Source organism: Ranitomeya variabilis, chromosome 2 (assembly GCF_051348905.1).
Source record: "Ranitomeya variabilis isolate aRanVar5 chromosome 2, aRanVar5.hap1, whole genome shotgun sequence".
In the NCBI taxonomy this organism is placed as follows: Eukaryota; Metazoa; Chordata; class Amphibia; order Anura; family Dendrobatidae; genus Ranitomeya; species Ranitomeya variabilis.
In genome coordinates, this window is record NC_135233.1 from 63,898,016 (window position 1) to 63,923,526 (window position 25,511).

Here is a 25,511-nt window from a genome sequence, read left to right on the forward strand (position 1 = left end):
CGATTCTTTGGAATGCACTACCTAGATTAATACGATTAATCCCCAATTCCCACAGTTTTAAGCGTGCCCTAAAAATGCATTTGTTCAGACTGGCCTACCGCCTCAACGCATTAACCTAACTATCCCTGTGTGGCCCATTAAAAAAAAAAAAAAAAAAAAAAAAACATAATCAGGTTCCTCGCATCATGTTCTCATACACTTTATGCAGTTAATAGCACTCTGTGTCTGTACTGCTACACACTTAGGCAGTTAACTGGTTCATGCAGCTTTACATGAACACCCGAGCCTTACACTATGGCTGGTCCAAATAATTAAAGCAATTGTTACCATCCACCTCTCGTGTCTCCCCTTTTCCTCATAGGTTGTAAGCTTGCGAGCAGGGCCCTCATTCCTCCTGGTATCTGTTTTGAACTGTGACTTCTGTTATGCTGTAAAGTCTATTGTCTGTACAAGTCCCCTCTATAAGTTGTAAAGCGCTGCGGAATATATTGGCGCTATATAAATAAAAATTATTATTATTATTATTATTATTATATACAGGAGGAGATGACACATAGGTATATACAGTATACAGGAGGAGCTGACAGAGCAGGTATATACTATTTACAGGGAGATGACATACAGGTATATACTATATACAGGAGATGACATACAGGTGTATACTATACACCGTATATACTCGGGTATAAGCCGACCCCCCTAATTTTGCCACAAAAAACTGGGAAAACTTAATGACTCGAGTATAAACCTAGGGTGGGAAATGCAGCAGCTACCGGTAAATGTGAAAAGTAAAAATAGATACCAATAAAAGTAAAATTAGTTGAGACATCAGTAGGTTGTGTTTTTGAATATCCATATTGAATCAGGAGCCCCATATAATGCTCCATAAAGTTTGATGGCCCCATAAGATGCTCCATATTAAAATATGCCCCATATAATCCTGCATAAAGGTTAATAATGGCCCCATAAGATGCTTCATAGACACATTTGCCCAATATAATGCTGCACAAACCTTGATTATGGCCCCATAAGATGCTCCATAGACACTTGCCCCATATACCGTAATGCTCCACAAATGTTAATTATGGCCCTATAAGATGCTCCATAAAGATATTTGCCCCATATAGTGCTGCACAAACGTTGATTATGGCCCCATACAGACATTTGCCCCATTATAGTGCTGCACAAACGTTATGGCCCCATAAGATGCTCCATTCAGACACTTGCCCCATATAGTACTGCACAAACGTTATGGCCCCATAAGATGCCCCATACAGACACTTGCCCCATATAGTGCTGCACAAATGTTATGGCCCCATAGATGCTCCATACAGACACTTGCCCAATATAGTGTTGCACAAATGTTATGGCCCCATAGATGCTCCATACAGACACTTGCCCCATATAGTGCTGCACAAACTTTATGGCCCCATATAGACACTTGCCCCATGTAGTGCTGCACAAACGTTATGGCCCCATAAGATGCTCCATACAGACACTTGCCCCATATAGTGCTTCACAAACATTGATTATGGCTCCATACAGACATGTGCCCCATTTAAAAAAAAAAAAAAAATCACATACTCACCTCTCTGTCGCTCAGGCCCCCGGCACTTTCAATATTCACCTGCTCCTCGTTCCAGCCGCCGCTCCATCTTCAGCGTCTTCAGCACTGATGTTCAGGCAGAGGGCGCGCACTAACTACGTCACCGTGCCCTCGGACCTGAGCGTCACTGCCGAAGACGCTGAAGACAGAGCGGCGCCGGAACGAAGAGCAGGTGAATATCGCACAGCGCTCCCCTCCCCGTTATACTCACCTGCTCCTTGCGCGGTGTCCCTGCTTCCCCTGCTGCTTCTCCCTGTACTGAGCGGTCACCGTTACCGCTCATTAGAGTAATGAATATGCGGCTCCACCTCTGGGAGGTGGAGCCGAATATTCATTACTGTAATGAGCGGTACCATGTGACCGCTCAGTACAGGAAGAAGCTGGTGGCGCCGGGGAAAAGACGTGCAGGGACCGCGCCAGGAGCAGGTGAGTATTATTAGAGAGCCCCCGCTCCCCCTCCCCTGCCGACCCCTGGGTATGACTTGAGTATAAGCCGAGAGGGGGACTTTCAGCCCAAAAAAATGGGCTGAAAATTTCGGCTTATACTTGAGTATATACGGTATAAGGGAGATGACAAACCTGTATATACTGAGGGGAAAAAGAGGTGTGAGGTGAAAATGAGAGGTGTGAAGTGAAAATGAAAAGGTGTGAGTGCAAAATGAGAGGAATGAGGGAAAGTAAGTAGTGGAGTGATCAGAAAATGACAGATGTGAGGTCGAAATGACGAGGTCGAAAGTGTTAGGGGGGAATGAGAGGAGTGAGGGGGAAAATGAGAGGTGTGAAGGAGAAAATGAGAGCTGTGAGGGGGAAAATGAAAGATGTGAGGGGGAAAATGAGAGGCGTGATGGGAAAATAAGAGAAGTGAGGTGAGTGTGTGCCCTCAGGATGGCCTGCATGTTATCAACTCATAATCGTCCCTTTATATGGATTCCCCCACATTCGGTGTGCTTTCTAACAGGATAAAGCACCATGGTGCATATGGCCCATATTGAGGCTAAGAGCATGGCTAAGTCACATCGCTCAGCGTGTCACGATGTGATCCAGTTAGACTGCATATGTCCGGAAGTGCATTCCGTATACTCGTAAACCCATCATGCCTCAAAGCGCTATACTAACCGTTCATTTATAGACAGAGACCATGCATTACGCGCAGCCCTTGAGGATGTGCTTCCTCAGGATGAAAGGATGATTACTATCCCATCTCAACAAATTATTTGTTGAGGAGGGTTTCCTAAAGGTTTTGGTCTAAAGTCACCCCTTCCTTTTTGAGATGTTAATATACAGAAAATCAGTAGATCTAGGGTTGGATTCAGATATAAATTTCAACCCTGTATCCTTGATGTTGAGTTCACAAACGAAATCGTCAAACAAGGCTGCATCACCAGTCCATAGTACGATGTTGTCGTCTATGTAGCACCCAAAGAATAGTATCTGGGGGCACCACCAGAACGACCCCTCATCTCCATAAACCATAGTGTCCTCCCACTAGCCCAGGAGCAAGTTGGCATATGTGGGGGCACATGTTCTCCCTATACTTGTTCCCCTTAGCTGGTGGTAAAACTTTTTGTCAAAAACAAAATACCTGTAATTGTGTGCCAATATAAATCTCAGATGTCTACAAATAAATTCACTAAGTGGGGTTAGATCTACTCCTCTAGATCTCAAATAAAATTCAGTAGCTTGAATCCCGACCTTGTGTGGAATACTGCTGTATAAGGCTTTTGCTTCAGTCGAGGCCAACAGTACATTGTCATCCACTACTAGTTCTTCCATTTTCAACAATACGTCTAACGTATCATGTATGTAGAAGGGTAGAAACATTACAACCTGTCTAACATGTCGCTATATATTCCACAGTTCTGGGTGGAATTATTCCCAGGTTCTTTGGGTCAGCACTTAGGGGGGGTCAACCCCTTATGGATTTTGGGGAGTGCATAGAACACTGGGATTGTGGGGGTCCATTGAAATATGAAATCGTTTTCATTTTTGGAGATAATTTCAACTCTGGACTCTAAACTTAATAGAGAATGTAGTTCGACATTGAAGGCATTGGTAGGGTCCCTAGGTAAGATACCATAAGTTGGTTCATCTGTTAGTATCTTGTGTCACATCTCTCCATACATAAGATGATCTATAATAACTAAGTTGCCACCTTAATCAAATGTCTTGAATATCAACTCCTCATTCTCTGATAGTGAATCTAATGCTACTCCTCCTCATCTGTGTACCTAATTTCTTAAGGTCAATCATATCAAGCTTGGTGAAGATATCTATGGTAGATATTTTTGGAACATGGAGGCGTTTTGATACTCTTTGGCTTCAGATCTGTAAATGGGCAATTGCCCAATGGCCTAGAACTTTCGTCCTTCAGTGCTGCCAACAGTGTCACATTCTCCAATTCATCCTTTTCTATTCCTAGAGCCATACACTCTGTTTTGTCATGAGTTTTGAAAAAACCTCTTCCATTTCAATTTTCTTGAAAACAGGTTTATATCCTTTACCCAATCAAATACTTTAAACTTATTTGTAGGTACTAATGATAAGCACTTATGTAGGGTAGATAGTTCACAATTGGATAAAGGATAATAATAATCCTGTTCTTATCTACTTGTTGAAATAACGCGGAGTGCTTGTCCGTGTTCCCACTGATCGTAGGTAACTCCTAGGCCTCTCTGTTGTGAATTTGGATTCTGGGCTCCCCCGGTGGCCGCTTGTGGAATTGGACTTGTCATCCTCTTTCCTGTTTCACCTGTTTCCATCAGTAGTGGGTGTCGCTATTTAAGCTCATTTCTCTGGTGGTTTCTTGCCGGTCAACAATGTTATCTGATGCCTCTCAGTGCTTGTTCCTGCTTCTGACAACTACTAGATAAGTTGGACTTTTGTCCATGTTTCGTTTTGCCTATTTGTTCCAGTTCACAGCTGAAGTTTTGTTACTGTGTCTGGAAAGCTCTCGTTGATCAGGGATTGCTACTCTGGTGTTATGAGTTAATGCCAGAGTTTAAGGTAATCTCTGGATGGTGTTTTGTTAGTGTTTTTCTGCTGACCATGAAAGTATACTATCTGTCTTCTGCTATCTAGTAAGCGGACCTCAAATTTGCTAAGACTATTTTCCTGCTGCGTTTGTTGTTTCATCTGAACTCACCGTCATTATATGTGGGGGGCAACTGTCTTCTTTGGAATATTTCTCTAGAGGTGAGCCAGGTCTTATATTTCCCTCTGCTAGCTATTTAGGTCTTAGGCCAGAGCTGGGCATCTAGCAATAAATAGGAAATGCTACCTGGCTATTTCTAGTTGCGCGGCAGGCTTAGTTCATGGTCAGTATAGTTCCATCTTCCGAGAGCTTGTCCCTCTATAGGCTTGCTATGATCTCTGCCTGCAGAGATCATGACAGTAGGTCTTATATTTCCCTCTGCTAGCTATTTAGGTCTTAGGCCAGAGCTGGGCATCTAGCAATAAATAGGAAATGCTACCTACTGTCATGATCTCTGCAGGCAGAGATCATAGCAAGCCTATAGAGGGACAAGCTCTCGGAAGATGGAACTATACTGACCATGAACTAAGCCTGCCGCGCAACTAGAAATAGCCAGGTAGCATTTCCTATTTATTGCTAGATGCCCAGCTCTGGCCTAAGACCTAAATAGCTAGCAGAGGGAAATATAAGACCTGGCTCACCTCTAGAGAAATATTCCAAAGAAGACAGTTGCCCCCCACATATAATGACGGTGAGTTCAGATGAAACAACAAACGCAGCAGGAAAATAGTCTTAGCAAATTTGAGGTCCGCTTACTAGATAGCAGAAGACAGATAGTATACTTTCATGGTCAGCAGAAAAACACTAACAAAACACCATCCAGAGATTACCTTAAACTCTGGCATTAACTCATAACGCCAGAGTAGCAATCCCTGATCAACGAGAGCTTTCCAGACACAGTAACAAAACTTCAGCTGTGAACTGGAACAAATAGGCAAAACGAAACATGGACAAAAGTCCAACTTATCTAGTAGTTGTCAGAAGCAGGAACAAGCACTGAGAGGCATCAGATAACATTGTTGACCGGCAAGAAACCACCAGAGAAATGAGCTTAAATAGCGACACCCACTACTGATGGAAACAGGTGAAACAGGAAAGAGGATGACAAGTCCAATTCCACAAGCGGCCACCGGGGGAGCCCAGAATCCAAATTCACAACACCTCTCCTCTCTTTAGAAAAAAAAAAAGAAAAGAGGAGGTCGAGGATGCACCCAAGGATGGTGTGCCATTTTGTGTTGCAAAAGACATGTTTGCTTTCCTAGAGGGGAATCTTCTCCTTCATGATTTTCCCCGTTTCTCTCTCTGGGGTCTCCGGTTTTGGATGAAGTTATTATTATCAGCAGTTCTCACTGTACCCCCTGAATCGCTATCAGATACCTCCGAATCTGAACATTAAATATCTGTGTTACTCTCACCACTATTCAAAGGTTGATCTTCCCACAAAAAATGAAAGACAATTCTCTTTAAAGTCTATATTATCTCTGTTAAATTGTTTTTGTTTTCTTTCTTTGATTTCTCTTTGAAATCTTTATATGTTGGTTTGAGGGATGGACTCATGTCTTGCAGAATCAGGTTCCCTATTTCATTTAAGGATGTTACCAATGGAATCAGATATTTTTTTTCACCTGTACTCTCAAAAGTGATCTTTTCTTCTGTCAGAAGTATGCATAATCCTAATAGAACTATCAATAAGTTCTTTTTGCCACTTCAGTTCAGGGGTTCTTGCTCTATGTGCTGGTGAGATACTCAATTTTACACCTCGGGGGATGATTCTATTTTTTATGTAGTTTTCCAAAGACTGGGTCTCCCACCATGACTTGATGTTGTCCCTGTAACAATTTGTTAGTTTATGAAATAGACACTTGAGTATTATAGTACAAACTAGAAAAAGCCATCTGTGAGCAGGGGCGCCAGTGCAAATGTCTAGCATGAGAACCTCCGCGGCAAGGTAGAAAAATTGTGAGAGAGTCAAAAAGAAACTCCGTGTAACTGTGGTGAGTATTAATCGGAATTGATATAAATTGCTAGGTTGCACCATTATCCAAATCAAAGTTCATCAAAATATTGTTAGTTTTTTTTCTTATAATAATGATCACATAGCATGTACAATTGTTTAAATGTGTTGTTTTCACATTATTTTTCAGGCTTATGATGGATTTGCCAGTATAGGAATTTCTCGTCTACTGGAGCCATCCGATATGGTTTTATTAGCAATCCCCGACAAGTTGACTGTTATGACCTATCTGTATCAAATTCGGGCACATTTTTGCGGGCAAGAATTAAATGTGGTTCAGATTGAAGAAAACAGTAGTAAAAGCACATACTTGGTTGGCAATTATGAAACGGACACAAACAGCTCCATTGACCAGGAGAAGTTTTATGCTGAACTTAGTGATTTGAACAATGAACCAACATCTGAGCAGCAAGAAGCAGCAGGCACCATGCCAGATGTGGTGTCTCAAACTGACTCCTCTGTAACTAGTGATAACGTTATAAGGAACTATGATATCAAATCCCAAGACGTAAGTAAACAAGTCAGCAAAGAAAGTGACTTTCCTACACCTAGGACTAGAAGCCAACTAGAAATCCAGGGCTCTACTAAAACTCTTGAACTTGAGAAACCGATGTTTGTTGGCACATACACAAGTCACTCCCAAGCACCACCAACTGCTGCTAAAAGGAAGTTGTTGAAACCAGACGTTGCGGATCTTAGTGATTTATCTAGTATCTCAGACAATAGTAAAGAAATCTCGCCTTCTAGTTCCATGCCTGGAGATTATCATGGTCGCGGTTTACAGGAGCAAGCAAAGCATAGCCCACCCTCCGCACTAGAATGTAAAGGGCTGGAAGTTCGCACCCAAGTAAAAATTACCAATGTTTCATCTACTGGCCTAATTGGAGACTCCTATGAGAAAGTTGTTGATAATTCCCTAAAAGTCCCATCTATTCCACAGACTGGGATCAGTGCTCTTCTGGATGCTGCAAAAACAGCCTCAAACCATTCTGATCAAACTGGAAAAACACCCGAGGTAGGTGACCCCACTGCTTCCAGTTTCTTGCCCATATTCTTGTTTTGTACAAGTTGTGTTTGTCTTGTCTCTGTACATTTTACTTTTTTCCATTGCCCTCTTCATTAATGTACAAATGAACAATGTTTTGATATGGTTATATAAAATGGGGTTAATTAAATTCATAAACTGCCCCACCTAATAAATCATGATCTGTCAGATCTGGTTTTTGGGAGTCTGTCTAGGTGGAGTCACAGTTGTTTGCAATGCTAAATATTTTACTGACAAAAAAATACTTCCTTCGATGTAACTAGAAGGGCGAATTCTGAGAAGTTTTACTTTTGGATTGCCTCCACGTTTATTCTGAAGTCCGTTTCTGTGTTCTATAATGGAAATTACATTAAGTTTTTTAGTTAAACACAACTTCTTGTCTTCGCTCCTTCATCAAATAGAACTTGTCAGCTTTACTGACATTTCTGTATTACTAAATGCTTGTATTTCCCATGAAATAGCAATTTTGAAGAATGTCCATGGTAAAGAAGCTGTCCATTTCTACGTCAATTAAATTAAACTGAATCAGTGAATAAGTGAAAAATTCAAAATTTTTCTAATATTTTTAGTTTCAATTCACTCATCATTTTCAAGTTATGATTGCCATCAGTGAATGCGAACACTATTGTTTGTGTACAGAGGCTCCAGACCAGTGCCTAGCTAGTCCTACTGTATGGATAGAAGTAGATACCATAGTCTGGTCCAGGTACTGCTCGGTGAGCAAAGGATCTATGTGGGATTCTATTTTTCTGTTCAAGAACAAAAAGTGGAATTAAGAGGGGTCCATTGGCGCCTGACAGATCCCATTGGTTATGATGGGGTCTGTTAGGTTCTGTTACAGCGTCTGTCATTTTACCGTGAAAAATAACACAGCTTGCTATACTATTCCTCATGTTAGAATGACAGAATCTACTACCGAGTCTTCTCAGACTTCATTGTAACCTGTACTCCACTGGACGCCAGTGTGAAACATTGAAGAAAATTAACCAAATGTGTGCTGCTGATGTATTTGGCTCACTAATCATTGCCTAGACTGGATACAACTATACCCAGTGCTTAGCTGTGAGCAGGACTAGATATGCCCCAGGTTGTTGCCTCAAAATATAGTTTATAAGGATCTCAATTGGTGACTGAAAACTAATCGCTTGAAAACTGGAACATAAAGTTTGAGTTTTTAGAAAATCGCAGGACTTTATATAGAGGCGAGTAGAGTTGATGAAAAAGGTTTGCAGAACCCAGGTCCGGCATCCAAGTCAGTACTTTGTGTCAAACAGACCAGGGTCATGAGAACTTCCTTGGCCGGCACTCGAAGGCCAGCATCCTGGTCAGCCCTCTGGTGTTTACAAGGCTTCTGCGACATCATGTCCTTGGTGCGCGATGCAATATATAACATTTTGGGAGCCTAGTAAAATCAGAGGCGCTGATATCTGTCTTAGGACCCTAGTCTGACTGCCATGGAATATCAATATGGTTGCTGGCCCAGGGTCCTGTACATTTTTTGCTCATCTCTGGAGGTTAAACTTTATGTAAAACCAGAGAATTTATCAATGTACTGTTCACATAAGTGTGAACTGCCAGACTTAGAGCTTTGACTCTAAATATTAGTATTTGCTGTGGCATCCCAGGTACCACTATGCTCAGTATTATCTACAGCTGGGTAGTCACATTTGGGGGATCCACCTCTTTAAAAACCTTCTAACCAAAATTGACTTGGACCCCTTACTATCTCCTAATATAGAGGTTCTGCTGGGGAAATGAGGTGTATCATGATCTACCTAGAACTTCTGTTACAAGTTAATGGCGTTGTTTCATGGAGTGTGTCCTATACGAACAGAGGGAGTGCAGCTGCGGTTGTTATAGGGTATTTTTGGGTTGTAAAGGAATCTTCTGAGTGTAGACAACAAGGGAGGAACGTCTGCCACCCGAGGATCAGCAAGCAGGAGCACTACCTTAATTTCATCACATAACCTCGCATTATGCACATTAACAAAGACACATTTTGTTTATACAGATCACAAATTAGAGGGCTGGGACCGTCCTTATGTGCTTTGCTGCACACGTGTCACATTTGGTTCCTTTCAGGTTGTAAATCACTTCACATAGATTATTGGATTGTAAATCTCTCCCGAGTCATTATGTCTAGTCACAGATTAATGGCAGCGCAGTAGCAGGGAGCATGACTTACTTCTGGCACTTTGAGTCTTTTCTTCCAAATTACAAGTTGGTAATTAGCCTATTAATTTACTAATTTGCTGAACTTGTAAGAGGGACAGTATTTCATTCTCAGCATGTAGGTAAAATACAGGCAGCGCGTGTCACTTTAACATGGGCCATGAGAAGCAACTGAAGCCAATGAGCCTGCTCAAAAATATAGCTAGATTTGCAAAGAATGGATGAAGGAACAGCCAGAGGGTAAAGTGACGTTAAATGGGGTGGCACAGCAGATAAAATAATTCTTAAGAGTGCTCAGACTTGTTAAATAAATTAAGTTAAAAGGGGCAATAACTTCAGCGATCCCCCACGCTTCACTTCCAGTCGCTGACTTAGGTTTTTCTTCACTGTGGCCAGTTATTGGCTGAGTTGACATTTCGGGTATGTTGAGATGGGGCCAGCGTGGATCTAATGACACTTTGGAGCCGCAATCTAAAGTGGATCATTCATGCTGGTACCCTGCAATTATAATGGGGTGAAATATGTTCTCCAATACCCTTACTGGCAACAAGCAATGCATTCAGCGCCTTTTAGGCTGAGTGCTCACGATCGGGACCTAGCAGAACTTTGGAGGCATCGTACATTCACAGCATCCAAAGAGTTTCCTTCCATTGAACGCAGGTGAATCTGCATGTGTGCACTGAACCGTGCACATGTACCACATCCAATTTCTATTGATGTAATGTCTCTTGCGGAGACTAGAAATTGACATGATGCAGTCTGGAAAGACGCGCCACATGTCCGTCTCCTCGGGTGCTGGTGTCTCTGGACGTATAGGGGACATAGGATTCTTTGAAATCCCATCCACTATGCTGTAACATCTTGTTACTGTGGGTTTGATGCTGCATAAATACGCAGCAGTTCCTGATCGTGGGCACATACCCTTACAGTATATTAGTGAAACTTAAAAATCTCATGAATACTTGTTTACTATTTAGCCACTGACAATTGCTGTCTGTAATTACTCAGCTATTCTGACATGGATTTTCACAGTAAGTACAGCGGCCAAATCATATCTCAGATGTCTTTAATCTAGGCAATGTTATATAGTGAAGATTGGGGACATACCCTCTTTAGGAGATGCACTAATGCTATTTTCTGATTTGTGAGTTTGATGTCAGATCGTCCTTTTTACGTGGATTTGTCTTTTAAAGAATTATTTAAAAAAATTACACAAGTTTTCGTAAGTTCCTAGACGTGCAATAAGAACTTGTATAATGACGATAACTTTATTTAAAGGGGCTAAGAAGGATTTTAAAAGGATTGCTTAAAACAGGTGACAACTCCAGTACTGCAATATATTTGTTCCCTTGTGATCCTCGTTTTTCTATTTGTGTCTTATAGCAACGAATGTTATCTCGTCAAGAGGAATTGAAAGAGCGAGCCCGATTATTGCTGGAGCAGGCGCGAAAGGATGCGGCACTGAAAGCCGGAAACAAGCCGAGACCACCCGCTACAGCCACTTCCCGTGCTAAGCAGATAAGTGATGTAAGTCTCCTTCCGCTGCGCTGTTTTACCAAGTTGCACTGCTGTGTTTGAAATATTATTGAAGGTGCCGCAGTGCTTTCCCATTCATTTCACACTGATTGGTGAGAGTCCCAGAGATCACATACAAAGGCATGAATCATTAGTGGAAATTCCTAAATAAATTAACTTTTTTCTTTCTATAGCACCAACATATTCCACAGCACTTTACAATAGAGAAGAGACTTGTACAGACAATAATGACATTACAGAGTGACACATAACTCAACAGATACAAAAAGGAGTGAGGGACCTGCTGCTCGCAAGCTTTAAAAAGCATCATGTTCTTACAATGCCAACAAAGTATCATGTCCCACAGTGTCCCAAACCCAGTATAATGTCCCAACATAGTACAATGTCTCCAACACAGTATGATATCCCCACAGGGTCCCCAACACAGTACGACGTCTCCATGGAGCCCCCAACACAGCATAATGTCCCCACAGTATACACAAGACAGTATCGTGTCCCCACTGTCCCCATCACACACATTATGATTTCCTGTGGAAAACTGCATAAAGAAACGTGTGAAACAAACCATAATATGTGTTAAACTTTATATTTCTCAAAGTACCCCATTTATTTCTCTGATAACTACTTTATATCACCTAGGCATTCTCTCAAGCGTAGTCATCAGGTATGTCTCCCCAAGAGTTCATTAATGGAATCACTACTCTTCAAAAAATGTTTAGGACATTTGGTGTCTTTTTCAAATGCAGTGTTTGTGCACAGTTCCACACAGCGCTGATCCCCATTTCAACAACTGTACTAAACCAGACTATGCCGACAACCATACAACTAAGTAAAACTAAATGACAGTTCATCATTACTTTTGGACATGATGATCAGTCAATCTGAAAAATTGCTAGGACCTTGAATGTATCTATCAAGCATAGTCATGACAATCATTAAAAACTATGATGAAATTTGCTCTCATTAGGATCTCCCTAGGAATGGAAGTCTAATAATTAAAAAATATAAAACCTTAGGTTGTTTCACGCTACGCATGCAATCTCCCCCTTGTAATGACACGACTCCCTATATTCAATAGGACCTACTAATTCTTTAATATAAATAACATACAACAACTAACAGGAAATCCACCCTCAGAAAATCCAATCCAATAAGTATAATGGCTGCATATATAAAACAATCTACCAACTATCTAAAACAATCCACCAACTTTCTAAAAATATAAACCAATTGGTTCAAGATCCCTGACGAAGAAGACCGCGATCTTCGAAACACGTAGGAACTGGTCCACACAGCGTTCCTTACTCCGGTTGGTCATGTGACCACCTACGTCACGCAAGGTCCTGTTCGGCATCTGCAGTACCACAGGCTTCAAGCGTGCACCGGCTTCTGTTGCGTACCACTAGGGAGGACGCTTAGGGGATGTATGTCACCGGCCGGGACTGCACTCCTGAAGAGATTTACATATTCTTTTTACTTCGGACTCCATCTGGATATCATTTGAGACTGCACCTCCGTCTGTGAGACTGACATCATTACTTAATGAGGTACCTGCTGGCACTATGTACTTTATCATATTGAACTGCTGATAAAACCTGCGGTACTTGAACCAATTGGTTTACATTCTTAGAAAGTTGGTGGATTGTTTTATATGTGCAGCCACTATACTCATGTGCGGGTGGATTTCCTGTTATTTATTGAACTGACAAACTTGCGGTACTTGAACCAATTGGTTTATATTTTTAGAAAGTTGGTGGATTGTTTTATGTATGCAGCCATTATACTTATTGGATTGGATTTTGAGGGTGGATTTCCTGTTAGTTGTTGTATGTTATTTATATTAAAGAATTAGTAGGTCATAGGCTACGTTCACATTTGCGGTCGGCGCCGCAGCGTCGGGCGCCGCAGCGTCGCCGCATGCGTCATGCGCCCCTATATTTAACATGGGGGCGCATGGACATGCGTCGCACTTGCGTTTTGCGCCGCATGTGTCCCTGCGGCGCCCGCGTCCGGGCGCAGAGGACACAGCAAGTTGCATTTTTGCTGCGTCCAAAATCAATGAAAAAAAGGACGCATGCGGCGAAAAACGCAGCGTTGTGCATGCGTTTTGCTGCGTTTTTGTTTGCGTTGTGCGTTGCGGCGCCGACGCTGCGGCGCACAACGCAGATGTGAACGTAGCCTTATTGAATATAGGGAGTCGTGTCATTACAAGGGGGAGATTGCATGCGTAGCGCGAAACAACCTAAGGTTTTATATATTTAATTGTTGACAACATTTTTGGTTTTTGTCCTGTTTTGCAGCTGCATTTTACTACCCTAGAACTGCCTCTTTTGCGCCAACCACTATATACTTATAATGAAGTCTAATAATTACCTTTGCTGCAGAGGATAAGTTCATCACAGTTAAGAGCCAGAGAAAATGCAAATTGACAGCACCTCCCTCAAATAACAGACCTTATAAAGGATGTGCAGACACCAAGTTGCAAACACATCTCAACATCAACTATCCAGAGGAGACTGCGAGAAGCAGACCATTTATCATTGAATAGCTGCAAATCAGCTACTATTGAAGACTGCAAACACAAAGAGATTTGTTTCAGCCAAGTAACCCAAGGACTAGAAATTATATTAGTGGGAATCTGTGCTGTGATCTGATGAGTCAAAATTTTTGGTATCAACCACTCTTTGTGAGATGCAGAAAATGTGAGCAGATAGTTTCTACATGTGTGGTTCCCACTGTGAAGCATGGAAGGGGGAAGTGTGTTGGTCTGAGGTTGATTTGCTGGTGACACTTAATTTATTCCAAATACGCCAATAAGGAAAAAATGTAAGCCATTAAAATCCTACTCGGATCTTTAATAACATATACAAAAAGACAATATTAAAAAACATAAATAAATGAGGGTAATAAATGAAAAACAGAGGGACATCAACAAGAAAACGTTAACCCCTTAACGACCGCCGATACGCCTTTTAACGGCGGCAGTTAAGGGTACTTAAACCACAGCGCCGTTAATTAACGGCGCTGTGGAAAAAGTGAATAGCGCCCCCCAGAGTCAGATTTTCTCTGGGGTCTCGGTTACCGGGGGTAGCCAAGACCCCAGAGAACATGATTCGGGGTTTTTTTACCGACCCCTGGGTTGCGATCGCTGGTAATTAACAGTTTACCGGCGGTCGCGTAAAAACCCCCCCGCGATTTCCCATTTAATTTCTCTGTCCTCCGATGTGATCGCACATCAGAGGAGAGAGAAATGGGGTCCCCGATCGCCCCCCAATACTCACCTGTCTCCCCCGATGCTCCTCGTGGCTCCCAATGGGCGCCGCCATCTTGTTCCGGCCAAAAAATGGCAGGCGCATGCGCAGTGCGCCCACCGGCCGGCACCCGGAAGATGTTTGGGGTCTCGGCTGCCGGGGGTAGCCGAGACGCCAAAGAACATGATCGGCGTCGGTTTTTACCGACCCCTGTTTTGCAATCGCCGGTAATTAACTGTTACTGGCGACCGCAAAAAAAAAAAAAGCGATGTGTAATTCTCTGTCCTCTGATGTGATCGCACATCAGAGGACAGAGAAATAGGGGGATTCGGGGACCCTGTTATACTTACCGGTGTCCCTGGGTCCTCCTGTGTCCCCTCCTGGCCGCCGGCTTCTTCCTCCGGTAAGAAAATGGGAGCATTCTTGGTGCGCCGGCCATGATCTGCTGGCCGGCAGCTAGAGGAGTTGGGGCTAAATTTAGGGTTAGGGTTGGGGCTAAATTTAGGGTTAGGGTTGGGGCTAAATTTAGGGTTGGGCTAAATTTAGGGTTAGGGTTGGGCTAAATTTAGGGTTAGGGTTGGGGCTAAATTTAGGGTTAGGGTTGGGGCTAAATTTAGGGCTAGGGTTGGGGCTAAAGTTAGGGCAAGGGTTAGGGTTGGGGCTAAAGTTAGGGTTAGGGTTGGGGCTAAAGTTAGGGCTAGGGTTGCTGCTAAAGTTAGGGTTAGAGTTGGGATTAGGGTTTGGATTAGGGTTGGCATTAGGGTTACGTTTGGGATTAGGGTTAGGTTTGGGATTAGGGTTAAGGTTAGGATTAGGGTTAGGGGTGTATTGGGATTAGGTTTGAGGTTAGGGTTGAGATTAGGATTAGGGGTGTGTTGGATTTAGGGTTCTGATTAGGGTTATCGTTAGGGTTGGGATTAGGGTTGTTTTGGGGTTAGGGTTGTGATTATCGTTAGGGTTGTGATTAGGATTATGGATCGGGATGGGATTAGGGTTAGGGGTGTGTTGGGGTTAGGGTTGGAGTTAGAATTGGGGGTTTCCACTGTTTAGGTACATCAGGGGGTCTCTAAACGCCACAGCCAATTTTGCGCTCAAAAAGTCAAATGGTGCTCCCTCACTTCTGAGCTCTGCCGTGCGCCCAAACAGTGGTTTACCCCCACATATGGGGCATCAGTGTACTCAGGATAAATTGGACAACAACTTTTGGGGTCCAATTTCTCCTGTTACCCTTGTGAAAATAAAAACTTGGGGGCTAAAAAATCTTTTTTGTGGAAAAAATAATATTTTTTATTTTCACGACTCTGCATTATAAACTTCTGTGAAGCACTTGGACATTCAAAGTTCTCACCACACATCTAGATAAGTTTCTTGGGGGGTCTAGTTTCCAAAATGGGGTCACTTGTGGGGGGTTTCTACTGTTTAGGTACATCAGGAGCTCTGCAAACACAACATAACGCCCGCAGACCATTCTATCAAAGTCTTCATTCCAAAACGGCGCTCCTTTCCTTCCGAGCTCTGCCATGTGCCCAAACAGTGGTTTACACCCACATATGGGGTATCAGCCTACTCCGCATAAATTGCACAATAAATTTTGGGGTCCAATTTCTCCTGTTACCCTTGTGAAAGTAAAAATTTGGGGGTGAAAAGATCATTTTTGTGGAAAAAATATGATTTTTGTTATTTTCATGGCTCTACATTATAAACTTCTGTGAAGCAGTTTGGGGTTCATAGTGCTCACCACACATCTAGATAAGTTTCTTAAGGGGTCTAGTTTCCAAAATGGTGTCACTTGTGGGGGGTTTCCACTGTTTAGGCACATCAGGGGCTCTCCAAACGCGACATGGCGTCCGATCTCCATTCCAGCCAATTCTACATTGAAAAAGTAAAACGGCACTCCTTCTCTTCCAAGCTCTGCGGTGCGCCCAAACAGTGGTTTACCCCCACATATGGGGTATCTAGGTACTCAGGAGAAATTGCACAACAACTTGTGTGGTCTAATTTCTCCTGTTACCCTTGTGAAAATAAGAATTTGTGGGTGAAAAGTTCATTTTTGTGTAAACAAATGCAATTTTTTATTTTCATGGCTCTACATTATAAACTTCTGTGAAGCAGTTTGGGGTTCATAGTGCTCACCACACATCTAGATAAGTTCCTTAAGGGGTCTAGTTTCCAAAATGGTGTCACTTGTGGGGGGTTTCCACTGTTTAGGCACATCAGGGGCTCTCTTAACGTGACATGGCATCCGATCTTAATTCCAGCCAATTCTGCATTGAAAAAGTAAAACGGCACTCCTTCTCTTCCAAGCTCTGTGGTGCGCCCAAACAGTGGTTTACCCCCACATATGGGGTATCGACGTATTCAGGAGAAATTGCACAACAAAATTTATGGTTACATTTCTGTTTTTACACTTGTGAAAATGAAAAAAAATGGTTCTGAAGTAAAATGTTTGCAAAAAAAAGTTAAATGTTCATTTTTTCCTTCCATATTGTTTCAGTTCCTGTGAAGCACGTAAAGGGTTAATAAACATCTTGAATGTGGTTTTGAGCACCTTGAGGGGTGCAGTTTTTAAAATGGTGTCATACTTGGTTATTTTCTATCATATAGACCCCTCAAAATGACTTCAAATGTGATGTGGTCCCTAAAAAAAATGGTGTTGTAAAAATGAGAAATTGCTGGTCAACTTTTAACCCTTATAACTCCCTAACAAAAAAAAAATTTGTTTCCAAAATTGTGCTGATGTAAAGTAGACATGTGGGAAATGTTATTTATTAACTATTTTTTGTGACATCTCTCTGATTTAAGGGCATAAAAATACAAAGTTTGAAAATTGCAAAACTTTTAATTTTTTTGCCATATTTCCGTTTTTTTTCATAAATAATCGCAAGTAATATCAAAGAAATGTTACCACTAATATGAAGTACAATATGTCATGAATTAACAATCTCACAATCAGCAGGATCTGTTAAAGCGTTCCAGAGTTATAACCTCATAAAGTGACAGTGGTCAGAATTGTAAAAATTGGCTTGGTCATTAAGTACCAAATTGGCTCTGTCACTAAGGGGTTAAACTGTAGTAAATTGCTTGATCAATTACATATAAGCAAAAGCGTATATACAAATGTGGGTAACAGTAAAAGAATAATATTGTGGGGTAAATGTTGGTGCCATTTTGGCCCATTTTCCCAGTGTGAGAATGTAAAATCTGGGGCTAAAACAAAATTTTGGTGGTAAAAATGTAATTACCGTAATTATTTTTTACTTCCCTGCCAATGGTATAAAATTTTGTGGCCCACCTGTAGTGTAGTGTCAATGGGGTCTCTTATGGGGGGGCTCTGTTGCCAATTTGACATGGCACCCTCAAACTAGTCCAGCAAAATCTAAACTCCAAAATTGGGCTTCTACCCTTCGGAGCTTTACACTGTGCCTCAAAAGCAGTTTTTGACCACATATGGGGTATCGATGTACTCAGTAGAAATCGCACAACAAATTATGGGGTCCATTTTCTCCTATATTTGTGAAAATAAAAAAAAATGGGCTAAAACAACATTTTTGTGGGAATAATTTTTTTAAAAAAATTTTCACAGATCAACGTAAAATTCAGTGAAGCACTTGTAGGTTCAATGTGCTCGCTACACATCTAGATAAAATCCTTGTGGGGTCATGACACCCACAGACCATTCCATCAAAGTTTGCGTTCAGAAACATCACTCCTTCCTTTTTGAGCCCTGTTGTGCACCCAAACAGTAGTTTTTGTCCATGGGGTACCTGTGAACTCATGAGAAATTGCACAACAAATTTTGGGGTCCATTTTCTGCTATTAGCGTTGTGAAAATGCTAAATTTTAGGCTAAAATGAAATTTTTGTGGGAAAAATGTGATTTCTTTATTTTCACTGCTCAGCGTTTATAAACGTCTGTGAAGCAGCTGTGGGTTCAAGGTGCTTGCCACACATCTAGATAAGTTCTCTGATGGGTCTAGTTTCCAAAAAGATGTCAATTGTGGGAATTTTCCACTGTTTAGGCACATCAGGGACTCTGCAAACACGACATGGCATTCACTGATTATTCCAGCAAATTTTACATTTAAAAACTCAAATGGCGCTCCTTCCCTTCCAAGCTCTGCCATGTGCCCAAACAGAGGTTTTCCCCCTCATATGGGGTATCTGCATGCTGAGGAGAAATTGCACAACAAATTTGGGGGTCCATTTTCTCTCGTTACCCTTGTAAAAAAAAAAAAAAAATTGGGTCTAAAGTAAAATTTTGTGAAACAAAGTGAAATATTCATTTTTTTCCTTCGGCATTCCATTAATTCTTTTGAAGCACCTGAAGGGTTAATAGACTTCTTGAATGTGGCTTTGAACACTTTTGATGGGGGCAGTTTTTAGGGTATTTTCTGTCGTACAGACCCCTCAAAGTAACTTAAACTGTAATGCAGTCCCTAAAAAAAAAAAAAATGGTTTTGTAAATTGTGTTTGAAAATGAGAAATCGCTGGTCAACTTTTAGCCTGTATAACTAAAAAACAAAAAAATTTTGTTTCAAAAATTGTGTGCTGATGTAAAGTAGACATGCGGGAAATGTTATTTATTAACTATTTTGTGTGACATAACTCTCTGATTTAAGGGCATAAAAATTAACAGTTAGAAAATTGCAACATTTTCAAAATTTCCGGGTTTTTTCACAAATAAACACAAGTCATATCGAAGAAATTTTACAACTACCATGAAGAACAATATGTCTTGAAAAAACATTCTCACAAGCAATGGAATGCATTGAAGTGTTCCAGAGTAATTACCTCATAAAGTGACAGTGGTCAGAATTGTAAAATTTGATCTGGTCATGAAGGTGAAAACCAGCACAGAGGTGAAGGGGTTAATAAAGATCTGAGTATGATTTTAATAGTTTGCATTTTTTTCTTATTGGTATATTTGTTGTTTAAAGCATATAAGCCTAATTACATGGATTGTCAGTTTAGGTGTTTGAAATAAATTAGTCAAGGCGCACTTACCCATCATGTCTACCACAGCATTCTTCAACCTCATGCCACCCGATCTGGTTTGCACTTAATGGAACTTTCATTTATATTAAAGCAGAACAATGAACCAAAACCAAAACCCATCTTGAGGCTCTGTAAGGGATAGGTGACAGAGGGAGATGGATGGAGGCTACATCAGATGACACAGCCTCCACTATAACCTGTCCTCAGTTGGGATGATTTTGACCACAGAGTGGAAGCAAAGCAGCCAACAAGTGCTCAGCCCCTCTGGGAACTCTGTCAGGACTGTTGGCAGCTATTTCAGATGACTACCATAGGAAGCTTTGGAGAGCGTGCCAGTGGGGGTATAAAGCTGTCATCAGAGTAAAAGAAGGATACCTTTGCGGAAACTGAGGTTGAAGACATTCTGGTTTCACATGTATTTCTTTATTCCTTGTTTCCATTTCTTTCCCATCATGGTTTTGCTGCCTTCAGTTGGAATTTACAATGTGCAAATTCCAATAAGAACGAGGTAAACCAATGCATGAACAGGTGTGTCCAAACTTTAAACTGGTACTCTAGGTAGATCGCTATGAAGAAGATGGATATGAGCTATACATAGCTATATTAGTGTTGAGTGAACGTGCTCTGATAGTGTTATCTGAGCATGATCGGGTGCTAACAGAATATCTCCTCTAATACTATGTTCGAGTCACCGTGGCTGCATGTCTCATGGCTTGCAGGGATTGCATTCAAATTTTGCTTGTCCTTTTGTTTCTCTATATAGATGTGAGATACACTTTATGGGCGACCTCCACATTACACCTGTTAGAGGAGCTTTTGACTTTTCACTGTAAATCTGTAGGCTTGAATATGGAGTTAGTCCCCATTTTGCAACTATGACAACTTCCTCTTTTCTAAGAAGGTTTTCTACAAGTTGTTGTTGTGCATCTGTTGGAATTTTTGCCCATTCGCCCAAAAGAGTGTTACTGAGGTCAGACACTGATGTCGGAGGATAGGGCTTGGCTCACAATCTCCATTCTAGTTCACTGAGGGGGTTGAGGTCAGGGATCTGTGCAGCCGGTCTTTTTCCTCCACTCCAAACTCCCCCATCCGTGTCTTTATGGATTTTGCTTTGTGCATTGGGGCACAGTCATTGAAACAGAAAAGGGCCTTCTCCAAACCGTTCTCGCAAAGTTTGAAGCAAACAATGGACCAAAATGTCTTGTGTGCCTTAGGGCTCTTTCAGATGTCCTTGATAATTGGTCTGATGTTGGTTCACATTGCACGGACTGATCGCACATCTCCTGACCCGAGCGTTGACCATTCCATATATTTCTATGAAGTTTTCATGCTCAGGTCAGAAAATGTGCGGCCAGTCCATGCACTGCATTTCAGCATTTATTAGCATTCAGATTCCCCTTCATTGGTAATACTCCTATTCCAACTCCTTAAAAACAACCCCATATCATTATTTCTCTTTCACTAAAATTTATAGTTGGCACTACAGAGTCAGGCAGGCATCGTTTTTGGCAATCACCAAAAACCCAAACTCATTAATCTAATGGCAAGGGAGGGAAGAGTGATTCTCCACTACAAAAAACACATTTCTTTTGCTCCATAGCCAAGTGTCTTCTTGCTTTATACCACTACATCTGACAGTTAGCATTGTTCTTGGTGATGTAAGGATTGCTTGAAGCTGCTCGGTGATGCAAACCCATGCCAGGAAGCTGCAGGCAGGGCCACAGTTTTTGTGCTGATGTAGAATGTAGATGCAAGAGCAGGTTTGGCCTCTGCAGTTATATGGTCTCCACATCCACCATCAATGAAGTCAATAGATATAGGATAGATAGATAGATAGATAGATAGATAGATAGATAGATAGATAGATAGAAATCCAAAAATCAGAGGCAGCACACCATTGTAGATTAGGTTTTGGAGGTGTTCAAGTTTAATAGCCCATCATGCCATGATGGGCTATTAAACTTGAACACCTTCAAAACCTAATCTACAATGGTGTGCTGCCTCTGATTTTTGGATTTCTATGACAAAGTTTGGTACATGTCTGAGGGTGTTATGGACCTGGTGGTTAGGAGCACCCGGAATGACCTGATGGTTAAACTAGGAATCGGAACAAGCTCTGGGGAAGTGGGAACTCTGCTGACCGCAAACCCTACTCCTATCACACACACTAGAAATAGCCGTGGAGCGTAACTAACTCTCCCTAGACGCCTCTTCACAGCCTAAGAGCTAACTACCCCTAAAGATAGAAATAGAAGCCCTACCTTGCCTCAGAGAAATTCCCCAAAGGAAAAGGCAGCCCCCCACATATATTGACTGTGAGTTTAGAGGAAAGTCACAAACACAGGAATGAAACAGGTTTTAGCAAAGGAGGCCAGACTTCACTAAATAGTCAGAGGATAGAAAAGGGAACTATGCGGTCAGCACAAAAAACTACAAAAACCACGCAAAGTATGCAAAAAGACCTCCACACCGACTCACGGTGTGGAGGTGCAACTCTGCACCCCAGAGCTTCCAGCTAGCAAGGAAATATCATGATAGCAAGCTGGACTAGAATAAGCAATACTAAGAAATATATTCAAGAAGCAGTAACAACAAATGAACTAGCAGGAACTTAGCTTCTGCTGGAGTAGACAGGTCATCTAAGAAGTCCAAGAGAGATCTGAACCAATACTGAGACATTGACAGCTGGCATGAAGTAACGATCTGAGTGGAGTTAAATAGGAAAGCCAGCCTAGCACTAAACGAGGGCAGCTGAGAAAGCCAACATCAAGGACCAGCAGTTCCACTCAAAGCCACCAGAGGGAGTCCAAGGACAGAACTCACCGAAGTACCATTCATGACCACAGGAGGGAGTCCGAGAACGGAATTCACAACAGTACCCCCCCCTTGAGGAGGGGTCACCGAACCCTCACCAGGGCCCCCAGGCTGATTAGGACGAGCCAAATGAAAGGCACGAACTAAATCGGCAGCATGGACATCGGAGGCAACAACCCAGGAATTATCCTCCTGACCATAGCCTTTCCATTTAACCAGGTATTGAAGCTTCCGTCTTGAAATACGAGAATCCAAAATCTTCTCTACCACATACTCCAACTCCCCCTCGACCAACACCGGAGCAGGAGGATCAACGGAGGGAACCATAGGCGTCACATATCTCCGCAACAACGACCTATGGAACACATTATGGATGGCAAAAGAAGCTGGAAGGACCAAACGAAATGACACAGGGTTGAGAATTTCAGAAATCTTGTAAGGACCAATAAAACGAGGCTTAAACTTAGGAGAAGAAACCTTCATAGGAACATAACGAGAAGACAACCAAATCAAATCCCCAACACGAAGTCGGGGACCAACACAGCGGCGGCGGTTAGCGAAACGTTGAGCCTTCTCCTGGGACAACGTCAAATTGTCCACTACTTGAGTCCAAATTTGCTGCAACCTGTCCACCACAGAATCCACACCAGGACAGTCAGAAGGCTCAACCTGTCCTGAAGAAAAACGAGGATGGAAACCAGAATTGCAATAAAAAGGCGAAACCAAAGTAGCCGAACTAGCCCGATTATTAAGGGCGAACTCAGCCAAAGGCAAGATGGTCACCCAATCATCCTGATCAGCAGAAACAAAGCATCTCAGATAGGTTTCCAAAGTCTGATTGGTTCGTTCGTTTTGGCCATTTGTCTGAGGATGGAAAGCCGAAGAAAAAGACAAATCAATGCCCATCTTCGCACAAAAAGACCGCCAAAACCTAGAGACAAACTGGGAACCTCTGTCCGACACAATGTTCTCCGGAATGCCATGCAAACGAACCACATGCTGAAAAAATAATGGGACCAAATCAGAGGAGGAAGGTAATTTAGGCAGGGGTACCAAATGGACCATCTTAGAAAAGCGATCACAGACCACCCAGATGACAGACATCCTTTGAGAGACAGGAAGATCAGAAATAAAATCCATGGAAATATGCGTCCAGGGCCTCTTCAGGACCGGCAAGGGCAAAAGTAACCCACTGGCACGAGAACAGCAGGGCTTGGCCCGAGCACAAGTCCCACAGGACTGCACAAAAGAACGCACATCCCGTGACAAGGAAGGCTGTTGTGAATTTACTTTTTGGCTCCCTCTAGTGGCTACTAGTGATTTGACTCTGGGTTTGTCAGTCATTCCTTTTATGCTCACCTGGGTCGTTAGGTCAGGGGTGTTGCTATATAAGCTCCCTGGACCTTCAGTTCAATGCCTGGCAACGTTGATATCAGAGCTAATCTGTAGTGCTCTTGTCTACTGATCCTGGTTCCTGCTTGATTAAGCGAAGTCTGCTTTTTTGCTTTTTGCAATTCGTTATTGTTTGCATTTTTTGTCCAGCTTGTATATTATCTGTATCCTGACCTTGCTGGAAGCTCTAGGGCGGCTGGTGTTCTCCCCCCGGGCCGTTAGACGGTTCGGGGGTTCTTGAATCTCCAGCGTGGATTTTTGATAGGGTTTTTGTTGACCATATAAGTTATCTTACTATATTCTGCTATTAGTAAGTGGGCCTCTCTGTGCTAAACCTAGTTCATCTCTGTGTTTGTCATTTCCTCTTACCTCACCGTTATTATTTGTGGGGGGCTTGTATCCTACTTTTGGGGTCCTTTCTCTGGAGGCAAGAGAGGTCTTTGTTTTCCTCTTCTAGGGGTAGTTAGCTCTCCGGCTGGCGCAAGACATCTAGCGACCAACGTAGGCATGTTCCCCGGCTACTTCTAGGGTTGGCGTTAGGAGTAGATATAGGGTCAACCCAGTTACCACTGCCCTATGAGCTGGATTTTTGTACTTTGCAGACTTGCTGATATCTCTGAGACCCTCGCCATTGGGGTCATAACAGAAGGCCACCAGAAGGACCTAGCCACCAAATCTCTGGTACCAAAAATCCCAGGATTTACAGCCAACACCGAACAATGAACCTCAGAAATAACTCTACTAGTCCATCTATCCGGGACAAACAGTTTCTCCGCTGGACAACGGTGACGAAGACGGGCGAATATGCCCCTTCTCCAAGGACTCCTTTATATAACTCCGCATAGTGGCATGTTCTGGCACAGATAAATTGAAAAGTCGGCCCTTAGGAAACTTACTACCAGGAATCAAATTAATAGCACAATCACAATCCCTATGAGGAGGTAGAGCACTAGATTTAGGTTCATCAAATACATCCCGGTAATCTGACAAGAACTCAGGGACTTCAGAAGGAGTGGAAGAAGAAATTGACATCAACGGAACATCGCCATGTACCCCTTGACAACCCCAACTAGACACAGACATTGATTTCCAATCCAATACTGGATTATGAACCTGTAGCCATGGCAAACCCAACACGACCACATCATGCAAATTATGCAACACCAAAAAGGGAATTTCTTCCTGATGTGCAGGAGCCATGCACATGGTCAACTGAGTCCAGTACTGAGGTTTATTCTTGGCCAAAGGTGTAGCATCAATTCCCCTTAATGGAATAGGATACTGCAAAGGCTCCAAGGAAAAACCACAGCGCCTGGCAAACTCCAAGTCCATCAAATTCAGGGCAGCGCCCGAATCCACAAATGCCATAACAGAGTAGGACGACAAAGAGTAAATCAGAGTAACAGACAAAAGAAATTTAGGCTGTACAGTACCAATGGTGACAGACCTAGCAAACCGCTTAGTGCGCTTAGGACACTCAGAGATAGCATGAGTGGAGTCACCACAGTAAAAACACAGCCCATTCTGACGTCTATGTTCTTGCCGTTCAGCTCTGGTCAAAGTCCTATCACATTGCATGGCTCAGGCCTCTGCTCAGAGGACACCGCCAAATGGTGCACAACTTTGCGCTCGCGCAAATGCCGATCAATTTGAATG

The 25,511-nt window shown here is 42.4% G+C and overlaps 1 protein-coding gene across 7 annotated transcripts in view; it reads left to right on the forward strand.

Annotated features, from left to right (window-relative positions):
• EHBP1 (EH domain binding protein 1) overlaps window positions 1–25,511 on the forward strand; it is a 480,146-nt gene that overhangs the window by 264,931 nt on the left and 189,704 nt on the right. For all 7 annotated transcript variants that reach the window (XM_077282492.1, XM_077282487.1, XM_077282490.1 and 4 more), the window contains 2 exons: window positions 6,782–7,666; window positions 11,252–11,395. In XM_077282492.1, coding sequence (XP_077138607.1) covers window positions 6,782–7,666; window positions 11,252–11,395 — 1,029 coding nt within the window. The remainder of the gene's footprint in view (window positions 1–6,781; window positions 7,667–11,251; window positions 11,396–25,511) is intronic.